This window comes from Poecile atricapillus, chromosome 5, assembly GCF_030490865.1.
Source record: "Poecile atricapillus isolate bPoeAtr1 chromosome 5, bPoeAtr1.hap1, whole genome shotgun sequence".
NCBI lineage: Eukaryota > Metazoa > Chordata > Aves > Passeriformes > Paridae > Poecile > Poecile atricapillus.
The window spans coordinates 20288360-20307932 of record NC_081253.1 but is presented as its reverse complement, the minus strand read 5'-3'; the positions used below and the strand labels follow the sequence as shown (position 1 = coordinate 20307932).

General features: G+C 38.8%; 1 protein-coding gene across 2 annotated transcripts in view; it reads right to left on the bottom strand.

The window, feature by feature from the left end:
• The window catches only part of METAP1D (methionyl aminopeptidase type 1D, mitochondrial), a 44928-nt gene extending 27368 nt beyond the window's left edge, over positions 1-17560 (bottom strand). Inside the window, exons 1-2 of one of the 2 annotated variants that reach the window (XM_058840272.1) lie at positions 17495-17549; positions 3364-3399 (exon numbers count right to left, since the gene is read on the bottom strand). In XM_058840272.1, the coding sequence (XP_058696255.1) occupies positions 3364-3399; positions 17495-17543 (85 nt within the window). In that variant the 5' untranslated portion in view covers positions 17544-17549. Of the gene's footprint in view, positions 1-3363; positions 3400-17494 lie in introns of both variants that reach the window. The other variant, XM_058840273.1, reaches the window with a different exon arrangement.
• Positions 17561-19573: the final 2013 nt, after the last annotated feature.

The window sequence follows — 19573 nt, the reverse complement described above, 5'->3', positions numbered from 1 at the left end:
GATGAGACTTCAGTTACAACAGCAACACATTGGTGAAAACTTCAACAACAGCATGCTTATGACTCTATCCTGAGAAACCGAAACACAGGCCAGTATCTTGCAAACATTATATTCTAATTGGGATTGTTTTATTCAATTTTTCTGGAAATTAACAACAGAATTTGTTTAGTTAATAGATGCATTAACAGAACTGTTCTTGTTACTCTCCTAAGAGGCAATGAAGCAAAGCAATGGTTGAACGGTGACCGACTCCAAGGGAGAAGAGTCAGCCCCTCTGCCAGCATCACTGTGACTCCTCCATGTCACAGAAAAAAGTCACTTTTGGCCCTCAGTTATGCTCCTTGCTAATTACAATTCTGTCCTTACTTCATGCAGAGTGGAGCTGGGCAATATGTTGGCTATCTGCCAGTACAAATGAGTTTGTAAATTTATAAACTATATGGAAACGGATTCTTGTTTGGCTTTACTTACTATGATTTAGTCTAGGCTAACAGATTAAAATGATGAATCAGTGCCTCCTGGAATAGTACTGTGCTTCTAATTCATTATTCAGTCAAACTTAGGGCCAACAAAATAGCTGTTCTGCAAGTTGGTAAACTGGGAAACCACAGAGAATCAGAACCCCTTCTATTTACAGGAAGGATGACAGCCTAAGGGTACTTCATCCCAATAATAACAACATTCAAGTACCGGTGCCCAGGTCATGACAAGCCATGACCCTCCCCATAGCTCCTTCAGGAAGCTGGCTCGATGCCACCTTTTATCAGCAGCAACTGACAGTGCAACTTTAACAAACAAGAAGAAAAAATTAGTACTATATCCTTAAAATCTCCTTTGACCAGTTGAGCAGTTCTGTATATATATATACACACACACACAGAGTCACACTAAAACAGTGTAAGAAATAAATTAACTGACTGAGTAAAATTCTGGTATCATTAAACAGTACTTCCCCCTTTTATTATGGGATTTAAAAAATAAAGAGTACAATCAAACTATAGCTGAGTGATATTTATTAAAATACCAAAGGAAATTAATTGTCTATTACAGAACTCGGGATCAAGCTGTACAGTCATTGGGAACACGGCATTGCAGTCTTCAAACAGAGCCTTCTAGCCCAGTGTTATTTCTATTACATTTTCTCTCTCTGACAGAAAAACGCAAAAAGAAAATAAAAAGACAGTGTTGTCTAAAGCAATATCACTGCAAAATGAGGTAAGTCCAGTACAAAAGCTGGACAAAGCAATATTAAGGGTTTCAATCACAGTTACTATCAAGGGAATTTAGGCTCCAGATCACAGCATCTGGCAAGTTTCAACTTTTCTGACTAGCAGGAGAAACATTCCTCTTATGTTACTGCATTCCTTTATTGAGTAAATTAATTTATCATAAAATGAATAAATTAGAATGAGAAACATATCTGTTCAGGCTTCCATATTTATCCAAATAAATTTTCCAAGCACTTTCTATCTATCTTTAGATTTTTTTAAAGATCAGAGACTTTACTTTTGCTTGAAAGATTGGTTATTGTATTAATGGTTTTGATTTTATAAGGAACTAACAACTATTGGAACAAGTTAGTTTAAAAAATAGCAGTTGTTTCAGATTAAAATAATAAGCTATTCAAATAGTCCTTACACACAGCACAATACCAAATCTTGTTGTTTATATGCACCCACCCACAGCTCTAACATTCATTGAATCCTACTGGGTTAAAATCTTTTCAGGCGCTCTGTTAAAAAACTGTTTTTCAACTGGCATGTTTATGTCCTATATACATGCCTGACACAATATTAAATGTTAAAAAGAAATCCTACTTTAACCTCTTAAATTTCCATCTCAAATGGAAAAAATATGTCTGGATCACCATAAAATCCATTTCCCACCCTTTCAGTAGGCAAGCAACATTGCTGAAATAAGAGTAATCTTTGCGTAGGAAATTTAGGAATGCTCTGAACATTGTATCAGGATATTTTGTATAGCTTGACACATGGGAAGAGAATAGGCAGTCAGTCTTTTTCCTGCAGTACGTATTTTCCATACACCTGCAGCCAAATCTCTAAGGACACAAGATGATTTCTGAATCATAGGTCAGTCTTATCTCAAAATTAAGGAAAAAAGTGCACATGGCCAGCAACTTTGGGATGAATACCTTAATAAAATAAGATTACATTACTATGAATTCAGTAAAACTGACAGCTAGGAGTATTCCTTGCCTTGTGTTAAAAGTTGGTAATTACTTATATTTTCCTGTTTTCACATGAAAACACAAGTTATGTTAGGACAATAAGTCCTTACTGAGAAAACACATATGCATCCTTTGCTAGAGTGATGAGTCTAAGGCTGGGGAATTACAGCCTATAATCTAGAATTCAATATATATGAGCAGAGAGGTCTAAGAGTTTACAGCTTTTTCTGCTAAACTGCTGTGGTGGTGGTAGAAATAAGCTTTTATTTTTATTTCAAGAAAGGGCTCTGCACAAGAAGATGTTCTAATCAAGAGCTTGCTGCAGATAACTTGTAGCATCCTGATTGAAACATTTATTTTTAAACCTGTCAGTCATTACTATGTGCTATTAATGTGTAACTTGGAAGCTTCTTCATAAATATGTGACATTTGGGTCACTGAGTGAATTATAATGATAGAATTATGGATCAAATTTGGAAGAGTGCAATATAATGTTTGGGAGATGTTTTAAATGTTTTTTAAACACCTTTCACTTATCTCCTTGCTTAACATTTACAAAGACCTCCTTTTAGCATAAAAATCCCTGTTTATCAAACAGTGATACAGGAAGAAGTTGTTTACATTTTCAGAAGTACCAACATACATCACTTATGACAAAAAAACTAAGCACTCCATAAGAAATGCTCAATCACTGTCAATCATACACACTAAAATATACATAAACCAAAGCATGTGGTATGAACTGTATTAGATTCAAACTGAACACAGAATTACAACTATAACAAACAAAACCCAAATAATTGCTAGTGACTCACAGGCCTATTTACACATCTCACCAAACTATTGGAAAGGTAGGTAACCATAGAAACCTGTCAGCCTAAATTCAGCACTTCAAAATTTGTATTTAGTTTAAAACGCTGACAATTCTGTTTCTATTTGATAAAATCTGTATTTTTAAAGGTTTTTGCTTTGGTACTTAAATAAATGCTTCAAATTATTTCACCTGTTGGTTACTAATAATTTGCCTTTTATATTTCATTTTACCCAAGTAAAAATTGCAGTTTATTCTTAGTAATATAAAATGTTAATATATTTTAATATCACAAATTAATTTCTAACATTTCTTTAATGACTGAAATTAAATAACAATATGAAACAAACACTTCTGCACTTACCATTAAATGTTTTGCATGTAGACTTTAAGCTGCACACTAGCAGAAAAAAGAAATTACTCAAATTAACTGTTAAAGCTGAAATGCTAATAGCCTTTTCAACTTATAGATCTTTTTCACTGACAATTGCAATTTGCATGGCTTAAAATTTAATACTATCATTAGTACTAATGTCCTATATTTTACTTCATAATCTAAATGAGTAAAATATTATTTTTGTAGTTCGCTGGCTCTTATACTTAGGCTGTAATGTTCAGTGTGTATTTCATTATGTAGATGAGCAATGGAAGTTGTCTAACATGATTTAAATGGGTCAACAGTATTTTCCTATTCACATTAATCATCCAGACAGACATACACACAAAAAAAATAGCCTTGAAAACTAACCTAGGAAATCTCTTTTTATCACTGACTCTTCCCATCACCCCAACAACAGCAAACACATGCTCCAGGAGACGGGAGCCCCAGGATCTGGGAAGCCAAGGCTGGGCGCTGCTCCCCTCGCCAGCGCACAGCTCCCGCCGCTGCCGGCCCCGCTCCCTGGGCTGTCCACGGCCCCGTGCCAAGAATCATTCTCGTCCTGCGAAGTTCAATGGGAGCTGTGTGTTGACAAACTGAGCAAATCTGAATCGGCAAAATTCATTCTTGGCACGGGGACACACAACTGTGCTGAAAGCAAAGGCGCGCTGCCCGCTCCGCTGCGCTGGCAGCCGGCTTCTTCTGGCGTAAACACACTTGTCAGAGCTCCCACTAAAGTCAAAGGACACAGGATGAGGCCATTTATTGCCAATTGTTTATAAAACACATCAAAATTAAGGGTTCTATTCTCAAGCCACGTAACTACCATCTACGGCCCACTTCATATATGGCATAAGGCAAATAAAATGGCAATTTATAAATAACATAGCCCTTCTGTAGAAAGGGAACCAATAAATGCTAAAGGGAAAGAAAAGAAGTGTAAAACAGGCGGAAAGTAACAGAATGATTGTGTACCAAACATTCAGACTCATTTATTCAAAAGATGTATTATTAAGCTAAAAAAAAGAAAAAAAGAAAACCTAATTTCTGAACTACCTTCACCAGGTTATTCACTCTGTATGGTTTACTGAACTGTTCTACTGTCTGATTCTCTAAGCTCGACAGAGTAAGCAAGGGAGTTTTTGCAAGAATTTAGGTCTCAATCACCTTTTTCTAGACTGAAAAGGGTTTACACAGTCTTTTCTGCATAGATAGTAAATCTGTAAGAGGAAATAAATGTTTTGCTTTCCACAAGATGAAGATAATCTAACTTGCCAGCAAAATATGACAGGCACTTCTCCTGAGAATGTTTAGCTACTTTGTCTGCAAAACTGGGCAGTAACCTATGAAATTCTCTATAGGGACATCCATTTAATCAATTACTAATTTGTAAACTCAACTCAGAACTTCTAGATTCAGTCGATTACATGCTAAGAATCCTGCTGCACATTTTTTTCACACAGAAAATGTGAAGTCTATCTCAATCTACATGCATAGCCTATTGAAAGGTGACATGACTGTGAATTTGAGCCTTACAGACCTGGCCACAACTTCATAAATGTCAAGGCTCCTGATCTGCACTCAGTAGGCAAAGAGCTACAATAAAGTTGATTCTGACATGGCTGTTCCCCTGGCAATGGCACAGTCATTGGAAGCCCTATGCCCATGCCTGGGCCGTGCTTGCTCATCCTTCAGTGGTTGGTAGTCCACTGTCACGGCCTGTCATACCGGAGGAGACACGAGAGAACTGCTGCTTTTCTCCAGACATCCCAGGTTATCTTCATCTGGCTGAACTCTCAGCTGCTAACACCCCACCAATCCATTTTGCAACACCCATCTGGTTTCCACAGCTGGGGATACTGTTGCAACAAGCTCCGCCAAAGGCTTTCCATCAGCTACCTCATTCTATACCTGATTTTGTCAAGCAGCTTTTACAGAAGAGTTATTTGGACAAAACAGCCTCCAAATGAACAAAAACAAGACTGTCTTTATCAAGGATATTTTAGAAACAGGCATTTCTGCAGTCTTTGGCTTGCTCTGCAATTACATTCTTTCCAGAAAACATGTATTAGTTAAGGAGAGTATTCCACAACTCAAAACTCTTAGAAAACATAATGGTACTACTCAGAAAGCTGCTGGGACAGTTTTACCAGCAAAATAATTCTTGCTGGTATAACTTGATCTTTTTGATCTTTTTGATTTCCCAGAAGAGAACTATTCTCATGAGATGAGTTTCTGCTGATTTAGTAGGGTGCGTTAGAGCATGAATAAATCTTCATAAACCCAGACAAGACCCACTACCGTATTTACTTCTTTAAAGAACACCCATTTCTACCATGACTCAGGAATTATGTTTTAAATAATCAGTGCAGAACAACCAGAAATGGCTCAGAGAGTTCAGACCTGCCTAGCCACTTCACAGATGATAGTTCAAAAAGGACATGGCAATGAGATTAAGCCTTGTCATCACCTACTATTTCATCCACAAGGCACGAGTGTGACTCGATGCTCAGATCTGCACAAATGTCTACGGGCAACACCTCCTCTCAGTGTCAACCCACCACGTCTTTGTGAGATGCCTACCCACTTTGTCCAGTGGAAAAGGACCTCAGCTCAACAGCTCTAGATGAGTCTGTAAATATACTCAAGAGCTGAGAAGTCAAGCAGAATACAGATCTGCAGTGACTGCACCATTTCTTACATATAACATCTTCATTTTACATGGAGAGAAGCTAGGAGTTCACTTGGGCTTCTGCCCAAGTCCATTTTCACCTGTGTCTATCAGTAAATCTGAGACTGAACAGCTGCAATTTATATGAGAAACAAACTTGCCATTTTCTTTCAATGTTATGCCACATCTGTTGACTTTCTTTTTTAAAAAATACATAAGGCAGGACATAATTTAAATTTATGTACAAGAAAGTATGAAACAGATAATCTGAGAAGTATACAAATTTCTACAGAGAACATCTGATGTGCTGTAAGAATTAATTTATAAATTCAGATTATGTTCATTACTGCAACAGTTCTTCATGGTTCAAAATTAGCTTGATCTAAAATGGAACATAGCTTTAAAAAGGTTTTAACAATGAATACCTGAACATAAACATCTTTAAAATGTGAAAGCTGGAGACTTTATAGAGCTAGTTAGAGTAGCTGGCTATTTATAATCTAAACTCAAAAAAGAACAGTGCGCCTTTCAAAAACACCCATGGAAGTTTTCTCAGGCTGCATGCTAGAGAGCATGTCTGCCAAAAGACCTCCAAGGAGCTCTGAAGAGCCCTTTATTCTCCCTTCTAAGGCTTCCATGCAGCAGGACAGCTTGTTGAACACTCGGTTTTTAACATTCTCCTTTTCCTTCAGAAATTACGAAGGGAAAGACATTATTGATTTGGAAAGGATGTAGTCTCTAAAAGTATAATGAACAAACTTTCTATACCTTGTTTCTATGTCATAAAACATTACCAATGTTTTTCACTCAAACAGTGTTTTCAATATGAAGTACCTTGAGGGAATATAAAACTAAAACTAAAACTAAAAATAAAAATTTCCCTTGTTCTCCAAGGAACAGCCAGCTATCATGCAGATAAAACCCTTTGCCAATGACCAGTCCAGTTGGTAACATTTACCAATCACTTCTCCTAGATAATTTTAGAAACATAGCAATATAACATCATAACTATGACAAAATAGAGAATTCTAACATTTCTTATTATACTAAACATAGTCACATACTATATTTTCCTCCCTGAATTGCATCCAATAAACTACAGGACCTTATCCTGTGGTATGCAAATTTTCATGCATACTCTCTCGCATTTTAGTCCTACAATTAAAACATGCACTATTCTGGTTACATGGCACATCTTAGAAGTGAAGGCAACTGCAATTAAGTAATTACATATGACTGTGAATCTACTAAAGATGGGGCATTCATTTCTATCGCATCTCTAACCCAATGCAGCAAACCAAGATTGGGGCTAAATTGAATATTCAACTATCCAAGCTGGACTGACTACACAGTTCTGATACATAACAAACAATACACAGTTCTTTTCAACCTGTGACTTGACAAAACCTGTGAATTTGATAGCAAGGCTTTAATTTAGAAAGCAAATCCATTATCAGTTTGTTTCAGCTTTCTACATGGGAGTCCACGTTGCCACTGGAGGATGCTTACAAAAGTGCTCAATAAGCTTGAAGAACAGTGAACCAACAGGTCGCAGCCCGGGAGGTCTGCTCTCAAGCACAGGGCAGCTTTGTCCCTTCTGTTGTTGGGCAGTTTCTGCCTGCCTGACAGGCAGTTGACTGTGACATTTCTGGAGAAGCCCCCTAAAGAAGAGCACCATACTATGCAGCACTGGCTGGCAATGAGTGCCTGGGGCAGGAGACTTCTCAGGGTGGGAATGCTGTGGAAGCCCCAGAGTGAGCGATGGGTAGACAAAGGGCTAAGGAAACCTGTGTGCCAAGAGTCACTGAGCAGAGGAACATAAGCTTTGACAGCAACTGCAGAGACAGATGTAAGGGTCAGGGAGAGAAAAGTTACAATAGCTCAGACAAAAGTGTAAGTGTCAGAAGAAGCAGTTGGCAAAACAAAAAAAGGTAGATAACATGGAAATTTGACAATCAAAACATAAGTCATATAAAATGGGTAAGAAATTACCAACTGAGAAGAAACCCTTATTATAAAATAACACAATTTCTATGTTTTGAAACAGTTCCTTTTTAAAAATCCTCTAGAGTCTGTTTTCACCCTAGATAACACCAAAGACCAGTGGTGTTACCTGAACACAAAATATGATTTTTCTTAAATGGAAACTAGAACTTGACTTCATACAGTGCCTTCATACTTCATGTGTTATAAATTACTTTAAATAATGGCAGGCAAACAGCCATTATGCACTCAAGAGCTCATATGTAATAATAGTTAGCATTTTTATAGAGCTTTTCATCTTCAAAGTGCTTTACATACAACTCATTTATCTCAACCAATGCACCTGCAAGGTAGATAAAAATCTGCATTGCATGTGGAGAAAGACCACAGAAAGTTCAATGACTCATCCAAAGCCATGCACACTACCAGCCCCAAATATCCCTAGCTCCTGACTCCTAGTGCCATGAACTACCTGAGCCCCACTCTTTGTTGAGATCATACCTTCTCTTCAGCCACACAGCCATAGGAGAACTTCTTTTACTGTGAGGCAGTGGTAGAGGGCCAACCTAGCTGGAGACCCTCCCTTTTCCAAAGCTGGTAAATTCCCAAGGACTGCTAGCTCCCACCAAGGTCACCAACCCCAGGAAGTGGGAAATCCATGAGATGCCAAAGTGAGACTCAACAGAGATTCTCAAACTGATTCACCACCATGCAATGGTGAAAAAGCCTCTGTGCTGGCAGAAACCTTTCCCTCTCTCCTTATTTATTTCTAACTGCTGCATAGACTCCAGAGAAGGAGATTCCTGTATGTCAGACAACAGAACCCTGAAGCTTCTGGCCTCTGAGTACTGCCACAATTCAAGAAAACAGCTTCACTCCTCTGGTGTTCTCTAACTATTAAAAACTTTCAATGAAATTTTCCCTTCAAGAATGGCAATTCTCCTTCCTGTTGGTGACTGGAAAGAAAAGTCTTAACAGGATTATACTGCATGATTGTACTTTTAACTTTCCAAGGTTTAAAAAAATCTGATATGATTTTTCTTAAACCTCAGAAACACCAGGAATGTCAAACCTGGAGCAGATGAGAAACATGGAAGGTGTGAACAATACAATACCTGTACTGTGCTACAGCAGACCTTACATTCCCTTACACAGAGAAAATGAATAATGGACTTTTAGTAATAACATCTTTATTTCAGATGTTTATTAGTCACTAGATTTAAATATGTAAGTCTGAGAATCCTTATCTGTTCAGTCTCCACATTTGTGAACCCAGAGCTTAGCAAGGTTCTCCAGCCACTATAGCTCCTCCCTGGGTAAACAGCTCATGTTTAAAAGTATAGGTCAGTCAGACAAACTGTTAACAGAAAAGCAAACCCCACTCTTTCTTAAGATATTGAAGAAAAAAGTCTCTCTACAAGTACCGGTATAACATGTTAGTTAAGCAAACACAAGCAGCAAAAGACAAATGAATGGCAAAAATGTACATAGCTAGAAGAGCTCTGCCAGCCTGCCCACTTGAACTGGGTATAAAAGGCAGAATAAGAAGAAAGCAGCAGCCTCGAATTACTCTTCCCCATCTTAATGTTTTAAACTTACAAAGAAAACAAATAATAAACCCACATAGTCCAAAACAACATGAAGAAACAACTCCTGATCATTAAGCAGAAACTACAAGTTCCCCACATTTAGAAGACTTTTAAGCTTATTATTTCATTGATCTAAACTGACCTTGTGTTGAACTGCCAACACCATGCTTTTAAAAAAATATGTCAAATATACAACTCCCGAAGAAAATAAAGGCATATAAGAGCAAACTAAAAATAAAACATGCAGGAAATGCAATTAAATTTAATTACATTGAACACTAACATCCATTCTGCAATCAGAAAAAAAAATTCTAAAAACATTTTCTAAATTAAAAACTCCACCATAATATTCTACAGCTAAAATAATATGCAATTTTTATATAATGTAGTTTTCCCAACAGAACAAAACAGATGAAAGAGCAGCATGCAAGAACAAAATCAAAATATGCAATTGTATCCACTAAACTCTTGAAGCCTAAAAATGATGACACAGTAAAAAACTACCCATCATAATAGTAATGCTGCAAAATTTTTTGCTATTTTGTTTAATAACTCATCACTTTATTTGTACGCAATAATGAAGAGATGTCACAGCAACTCATGTCTGTCTCTGTGTGCTCTATTCTTTCCTGCTTCTGTTTTCAGGGTATGTTAAAAAGAATCTTTTCTCCTAATCATCAGCAAACCAGTACCAGATTTCACTTGTGGTAAAGTATGCTACCCATCAGTACAAGGCAATGCTCCATACAAACAACAAAGAAAATAAAAAAAAAAGCAAGAGGCTAGGTCTGAACACAGTTTTCTTTCAATTCCCTTGGGAATCATGGTTCTATAGGTCTTGAATTCCCAGGCAGAGAGGATCATGTTCATCAGTTACGGCAGCTCCTCTGGGCCTAAGTCCAGGTAGACTGCTTGTCTAAACTTGATGAAATATAGGCGCCATCAGGTAACAGCAGTGGTCAGGGAGACTCCAGAAATGTGTAACTGAAAACTAAAAAATGAAATTAAAACAAGGCTGTAGCCAAACAGCCTCTTTCTACAGGATGCAATAACTGTAAGGCAAAGAGTTTACAACATACAGACTGCTCCTTATATACGTTCTCTTGCCTTTTCACATAGATAATATGAAAGCTGGATTGGGCAGACAAGCACATTTTAACAAACATTGATTTTAAATAAAAATGCTTAGGAAAGAAATCACTGTGACAAATACACATGGCTTGAATAGACAAACCATTAAAAAGAAGTCATTGCCTTGTAACCCACTCCCCCTCCCACTACATTACTTCAAAATATTTTCAAATTAAATTTTCATACTAATAAGTATTGTTAGATCAACAGCACTGGGATGTGGTGTCTAGAAGCACTGCAAGCCACCCATCGTGGCACATCATCATGTCAAACTGTCAAAGAGAAGAAGAGGCAGCAAGACTCTCACCAGATGTGCATTTTGAAGTGCTATATGAATGTGCTTGTTTGGGGGTGGAGAAGGAAGAAGGAACCAAAAAAAGGAATATTGTCAATCCCCAGTTGATAAGATCATTGTAACTGGGCATCCTACCGGTAGTTTTACCACAGAAAAGGCCTTTTCAGACTGCATACACCATCAAGTACTACTTTGAAATCACAGACTGCAGTAGACCAGCAGGACTGTCACTGAAGAATGCTCAAAAGCTCCTAAGTTATTGTTTAAATTTCCACTTGATCACAACTGTCACAATGAGAACATCATGTCTTCTATATCCAAATATCATGAAAAGGAAAACCAGCTTAGATTTCATTACACAGACCTCCACTGCAGTTTTAGCATCAAAACAGGTTCAAAACCAGAAGTAGCTTGTTTTCAAGGTGACTTCTGCCAAAATTCACACCTTTTCAGAATAAAAAAAATTACCATAACACCATAGAAATATTTTTTGTTAGCCTCAATCTTACACTCCAACTATAGCTATACATGAAAGCCACACAAGAAATGAGGTTAAGTGCGCCAAACTGGCCCAGTAGGGTTTTCCCTGCACAGCTAGAGAATACCCATAACACATAAATCCAAAATTTTATAGATATGTGGTATATTGTTTTTATGTGCACCTTAAATTCAGCTTCTGTTCTAGGTAGAGTAATTCAGTGCAAAAACTTGAGTAAAATAAATTCTATATCTAAATCAAGATTATGTCCTGCTAAATTCTTACGTACTTATGTACTGCTAAACTGTGTGCTTGCCTGGTAACTTTGGAGCAGCAGGCACTAGGGCAGGCTCAGGCCCTGTTTCATCCTGCTGATGCTGTGCTGCCACAAAACCCTCCAGAAATTACTCCCTCAGTGCTAGAGTTTCTCCATCCATCAGCTAGTGCTCATGATTTCAGCCCCTTTTGTCTGCCTTAGCTATCTGCACTGTGAGCTCTCAGAGGCAAAAAAAAAATGTTTTATTATATGCTTACGGGACATTTGATCCTACGATTTTAGGGAGTGAAGCTATCTGCTCAAAAATACAAAACAATTCACTATTTAAGGTCCAGAACTTCTTTAGGATTGATTCAATCCTTCATTTTTTCTCCTCAAACACTATACATTACTCTAAACAAATTTATAGGCCACCAGAGATCTGTCATATACTCTACCGCTATTCTTGATGTTTCAAGTTACAGAACATGCAAGGACCAAGTAGCCAGACACTTCAGAGTTTGATCCTGCACACAGTCTCAGCTATCAATCATCTTCCAGTACAGATTTTAGAAGTCTGTATTTTTGTTCCCTTTAATTTAATCTCTAAAGATTGTGAAGTAGTATTCTTTATTTCACTGATTTGCTGTATGAGTAAAGAGGAGGTTAAATCAGTTCTTTCGTTCTTAGCAGAGCAACACTAAGATTTGTGTGTGTTGGTTAACACTGCGTTTGTGAGCCTGAAGAGTTGAAGACTGAAGCAACACCTTTAAGGAGAGACAAAGTTTGCCTTATGTGCTGTCCAGAGGCAGCACTGAACTGAGTATATTGAATTAAAATCACAGACATGACTTTACATTTCAGACTTTCCACCCTATTACATGGTATTATGTTGATATTATGTACTTTGTTTCCACATCTGCAGCCAGGTAAGAAAATGCCAGACAACAGAATCTGGCAGGCAGTGTAAAAGTTGTGCATGCAAACAGTCCTCGCGCAGATATCCCCATGACCAATTGTGAAGACAGAGACAGCATTCTAAAATCTGCTTTGGAAGCACAGCAGCAAGACAACTCCCTACGATGGGGCATCCCACTTTCTTGCTTGAGTCATTCCCAGAGCTTTCTGATATTCTCCTTCAGGGTCAGTAGCCTATGCACAAAGCTTGACAATGGCTCTTCAGGGAATCACCACCCCGGACAGTAACCTTCTGCAGATGGTGGAAAAGTCTCAGAGCTCTGCATAGGAATGGAAAGAGGAAGTAGCACTTTTCCTCTTAGAAAAAGCTCCAGGTGAGCTTTAAGGAAAATTCTGCAAAATGAAAAGTGATACATGCAAAATACACTTCCAAACTAGGTCAATTTTTCCTGAAGGATTATGGCTGGGCTTACTTTCCTTAACTTCTGGCATATGAAAATATATCTAATACATTTATCACACACTAAACACTGGCAAGGTACAGGACACTACTGGGATCTGGACACCCCAGATATAAGGCATGCAGAGCAAACATTCACAAAAAGCTGAAACTAAGTACTTTTCAGGAACTTGTCATTAACATTGTCTCTATGTGGGTTTTAGCTGAAACCACAATGGTGACGCTCTGGTGCCAGGGCAATGGGCACCTTCCTCCAAAGGAGAAAAGACTTAGTCTGAAATGAATGGCTACAAGAGTAGGTGTGGGTCACTAAAGCTGTTGATGTGGCAGAAAATGTTGGTTTTCAGCAGCTGCCCAGGACATCTGCTAATGACTTTCCTTCATTAAAAGGCAATCTTAGCTAATGCTGAGAAACCTAAGCTCACAGAGAAACCACACCCTACACATCCACCCACAGCCTGATGTGATAGATCTTGTAAGAAAAAAAGACATAGTGTGCTGCCAACAATACATTACCTCTCAACTGAAAGAAGAGAACAATTAAACACTTTATTGAAAGGGGAATATTTTTCTCTCGTGCCTCAAACCATGAAAGTGCATGTCTTCCCCAGAGTTGCTGCACAGTTGAAATGGGAATAATTCATTGCCTGCCTGATTATTTTCGAGACAGAGATGAAACTACCTTAGGATCATTTAAAAAATGTTGAAAGTGTACTACAATCAAATGGTTTGAACTTCTACCATGCCTCACTTGCAGCTCATAATGCTAATATTAAATTCTGGAGACATGAGTCTGTCTACAAATTAATGGAAAATGTGAATTAATATTTTTTTCCAGCTAATTGCCCAACTCATATATCGCACAGTGCAGCCAAGCACATTTGATCTTGAAAACTCTCTTGCACAAGTTTTAAATCTCTTTTTCTCATTAAAAAAAAAAAAATTAAAAAAAAATCAGAATTACAGGACGTATTTAATTTTAAGTCTGGAATACCAGGAAACAGTCAAGTCTCTCCAAAATTGTTATCTGTATATTCTATGGTTAATTTTTTTAAAAGTACTGGAAATTACTATAGGTAAAGATTAATTGACTGAATTGTACATTTCTGAATTTCTTTTTAACAGTAAGAAAAATACAGACAAAGAGATACTTCTACCACTTGAATATTAATAGTGCTAAGAAGATTTTTATGTTTCATTCTTAACATGAGAACAGTATCTAATATGCTGAAATTTGTGGTTAAATATGCTCATCAAAGAGCAAGCTATAACATTTTTTTATAAGAAATATAACTCCTGTTTCAAAATGCACCATCAGAAAGAGGAAAACAGACTGATTCAGTAGCATATGGCAACAAAAAAAAAATCTGAAATGAATACTTTGATTTCAGGAAAAAAAAAAGAAAATAATATGAGTCCTTTCACTTCCTCTTAGATATACTAAAAAGTTTGAATTTTATAAAACCATGAGCATCACCAAGGTCTGCAGATTAAAAAATGCAAGAAATGAACTGTATCAGAAACACTGCTCAATAAAAGATTCAGTAAAGCAGGTACTTTATTTATTTAATCACTTCCCAGATGCAGACCCCATAGCACACTTCTGTACAGTAACACACAGAGTCCAACATAAAATGGCAATTTAAAAGTTGATTACCAGTTTTACCATCCTAAATGTCAAAGATGCCATGTCTTACCAGAAAGAAAAACTATTTAAAATTACATGTCTGCACTCCATCTAGAGCATGTAAACCAGATCACATTGCCTCAGTCACTTGCTATACATTCTTTATTAGTCCAAGTAATGTTTCTAACTTGTGTAGTTCATCAGGATAGTTTGATGATTTTCATATAAATACCCTGCTGGAGAAGACTTTATTATTCCTTTAATATACACAGTTTTGGCTAACCTAACCATGAAGTATAGAAGATACTCAACCATGTGTTACTGACAAGGCTTGTGAACCAAACTTGTGACCTATGGTCCAAAAATGAAAAAAAAAAAACCAAACCAAACCCCAACTCATTTCTAAAGAGACTCAGCACTTCTGGGCAGACTTGAAAGTGTGAGAGTTTGAAGCTGTACTGCTACAGAATCAACTCCAGCTATGTCCCTCTGTTTTTATAAAAAATAAAAAAGGTTTAAAATCACATTTATGTATTTCCTCCTCATTTTACTAAGAGAAGGGAAAGAGTAACATTCTCAGAAAAATTTTGAAAACTAACATCTCTAAAAGGCTCTCTAGTCACAGAAGAAGCAGCATCTCACAATGTCTCACATGCTGGAGACAGCTATAGTCAGGTGCAGTTTTCAGGTTCCCCACTGAGGAGTCTATGGACAAATTCCCAGTTCCACAAGGGGCTGAAGAGGCAGCTCAGCCCCTTACCAAGCAAATAGCCAGTCTAGGAACACAAACTACATATGCAAGGGATGTATCACACCCTGTCAGTCTATTCTGAATTGACTTTAAAAACCTGGCCCACAGTAAGTCACACAGACTGCCACAGAATTCATATTCATTGCTAGGGAAGCAAGATCTGGAACCAGCTCTATCAGCATTGAAAACAAAAGTAACTCATTTTACATGGGATGTCTTCTCAGCAATTATTCCCCTGTGGCTCTAAAACCTGAAATTTCATTATAAGAAATTAGGGGCTTCTACTCTACAATAATTCACCTGTATAAAATAAATATATCTGTAAGAGATTACTATGCTTTAAGTCATCTAAGATACAATTGTAGATATAGATGCAGTTCTTTCATGTCTTCTACTTTATTACCAATAAAGTAGCACAGATTCAACTACGTTAATATCTGAAACTGTGATATCTAATCAAACCATTTACAAGCCAGTGAATCACCACACAATCCATACTATCTCTAGCGGCAAACTGTGACAGTGACTATGATGTGTCTGTATTCTGGGTGCTTCCTAGTTTTCTTTTACAAAATAGTAAATTCAATTCATACTCCTATGCATTACCTGTAAATTTTTTTTTAATACTCTTCAAGAAAAGGTGAGAGCTAAAATGCAGTTCAACCCACTGCTAGTCCACTCTGAAATGCAGCATTTGAGCATACAGAATTTCACAAAGGTTTGTGAAAACTCACACCCTAAAGAGTTGTGTGCCTTCTCCTTGGGTTGAAAGTGTTTGAATTCTGACATTAGCAAGGCAGAGACTATTCAAATAACTCCCCTATATGTTTACTGCTAAGTAGTTTTTAATTTCCTAGTATGTTTTTTAATAAAGGGGTTTTTTAGGCTAGCCTAAGTCCTGATATTTGGAGAAAGCATTTAATCAGTATACCAGTTTCCGAGATCTCTGCTGCTCAAGTGCACTTATGCAGAAACAGTTCCATAATACAGCTTTCATCATTTATAAAAATGTAACATCAGATACATTAAAAGTTAAACACAAAAAAAGTAATTTTTGTTCAATTAAGGTAGAATAGATACCCTTAGGTAGACAGAAACCTAATTTAAATTACTTTTGTCTTTCAGTATTTGCAAATTAAATTATACTGAACTGTCCAATACAGGGAAAACTGGATTTCATCTAATCAGTCTTGTCTTAACTATGACAATTTAACTTTTTCAAGTCTCTGTAAAAGCTCATCGCCTAGGGAAGCTGAGCAAGGTTTGATGCCTGAGCGGAAGGTAGGAAGGCTTAACAAATTTAATTTGCTAGGTTCTTTTAACTGGACGACAGACACTGGGTTTTTAGGTGCGCATGGGGCTGAAGAAGGATGTAGGACATGAGCACACAACTTTAACTTGTGAAAGGTTATGTGGTAGAAAATGTGCTCCTCAGAGAACCTCAGGGTTCGGGGGACAAGAGGCCCTGAAAAGCCATTATACAGACGGGCGTGCCAGCAGGTAAGAAGTCCTGCAGTTGAACGGGTTGGTAGAAGAAACCCGTATACTTATGTCAGATTACTTCAGCAGCAAAAACCACCACAGCAAAACTAGAGCAAAACATTCCCACAGCCTTCCCGCACCGCTGGGTCCCCGGGACGGCGGGAGCTGCCGTGTGCCGGCCCCAGGCCGAGCACAGCGCCGGGGGAACACGCCTTAGTACAAGCCGAGACTTGACAGCAGCGGCCGCTGCTGCAGGCCCCGCCGCCACACGCCGCCCCCCGCCCGGACGCCTCAGCGCGCCCCGGCCGGCGGAGCTCTCTCTCGCAGCCCTCGGAAGGCGCGGCGGGACCTTTCGCTCCTCGATTTCAAAGCGAGCCCCGACTGAGCAGCGGCGCGGCGGCGGCCGGCGGGAATGGCGGAGCGGCGGCCGGGCCCGCGCCTCACCCCGGCGGCGGCGGCGGCGGCGCGCACTCACCTCCGCTCCGCAGCGCGCGGGCGGCTCTGGGCGCCGCCATGCTGCCCATGTGAGGCGGTCACGTGGCCGCGTGTGGCGGCGGGCCGGGAGCGCCCCCCTCCCGCCTTCGGCCGGCGTGAGGGATCCGCCCTGGCCGGGCCGCCCGCAGCGCAGCGCGCCCGCCAGGCCGGCCTGCCGCGGCTCCCTGGTGCCCGGAGCTGCTGCTAAGTGCCCTTCTGTACGGCCCCATCCTACTCGGCTGCACAATATCCATAGCAGGATTGGTAACTGCGCCTTCAGCCAGCGGGAACCAGGGCAATGAGACAGAAAGCGGGACTCCGTCCCGCATAACTTGCAACCGTACTGTTCAATGGGTGCTGGAGCTACCTCATCATTTCTTGCCATTAAAAAATAAACAAAACCCAACCAAGCAAGCAAGCAAACACCACCACCGTCACCTCACCTTGTATTTTGATGAATAAAATAGGAACTACCCTGTAAGAAATAATTCATGCAAAGGAATATTTCTAAGGCAGGTGCCAAGCGGATGGTGCCTGACCTTTTTTAGAGCAATGGCCATAACTAAAACACAAGTTTCATCTCAACATGAGGAAGAGCTTTATGGTGAGGGTGGCAGAGCACTGGAGCAGGCTGCCCAGGGAAGGGCTGGAGTCATCCTCTCCGGAGACATTCAAAACCCACCTGGATGCATTCCAAAATATAGAAGTAATACAAGTAATGCTTTCTTATATTCTCACACATATGTTTATGATCTTTCTGTCCTTACATACATTCATGTGTACACACACAGTGATAACCTGTGGGATAAGTAAGTAAATTGTCAAAAGAGAACTGAGGCTGCTTATCTCCACATTTATTTACCTCCTGGTACAGCCATTAATAGTTTTTGACTTCCCATGTACAAGTTTTATGATTTAAACAAGAATAGACTCAAAGCCCAAGGTGGGCAGGAATGCTGAGCTATTTACTTACATGTGCTTCAGAAAAAGCCCCCCAAAAGTATGAACTTAAAAGTTACACTTCAAGAATTTCTGATTTTAAGGAGCAAATTCCAAGCGTTCTCTGACCAAAAAAAATGTACTGTGATCCTCTTAAACTTTGCTAGTAAAAGTGCATCTCTTAATCAGCTGCCACAGCATGAGAGACAGCTTATCATATAGCTTATATCCAGACTACACAGTAGTTTAAAGATCAATAGAATACCTTGCACTGCCTTCAAAAAATAAAACATTCCCCTTCTTATAGCCACATTCTGCATGAACTGACATGTTTCATCATCATTATTCAGTAAGGGGAAAATGATAAGGTTTTCAAAGAAATAAAGATAGAAATATAGAGAAAGCATTGCTAAGCTGGTCACTTACACCTTGTGAGCACCATTACCCACTGCTCCCTGGTTGAGAGTATGCACACATTTCATTTGCAGGGCCAAAATGTGCATGTCTTCACTTTGTTCCTAATTCTACAACGTTACATGGTCTTTCAGGAGTGTGAATTGCATTAGGCATCATTTTGTCCTCTTTTGTATCTTGGCAAGGCTTTAGTAATTCAGACACTCAACCATTAGTTCTACAACATCAAAGTGCAGTGTAAAGCAATCACACATTCTGCTGCTTGGCCTAAACAACTACTCTTGAGTGGGTGTGCTTGTGTGTGCTTAAAGAGAACAGCACACTTCACTTGAAAGTATCCATGTATGATACGCCACGTTTTCCTCAACTATCACTAAAGGAGAGAAACAGAGAGCTCTAAGGTAGCCTAGTCTCACCTTTCTTATTTGAGTCAGTATTTCCTACTCAGTGGAATAAGGCATAATTAAGCCTAATAGTCATTATTCAGTAGTTTCTAATTTATGGTTAGATGCAGGTTTTCTCCTTTTGCTGAGAAACACAAACAACATATATAGTTTTTAGGACCTTTATAGCAGTAAAATGTGGGGTGAATATCTCCAAAAAGAGAGACACAGCAAACCTGAAAAAAAAAAATCATACTCCAGTGTTCAAGTTGTCACCAAAAGCAAATACATCACTTTCTTCTTCATGTGTATAATTGTCTTTTGGTTACAACTGGCAAATCCCC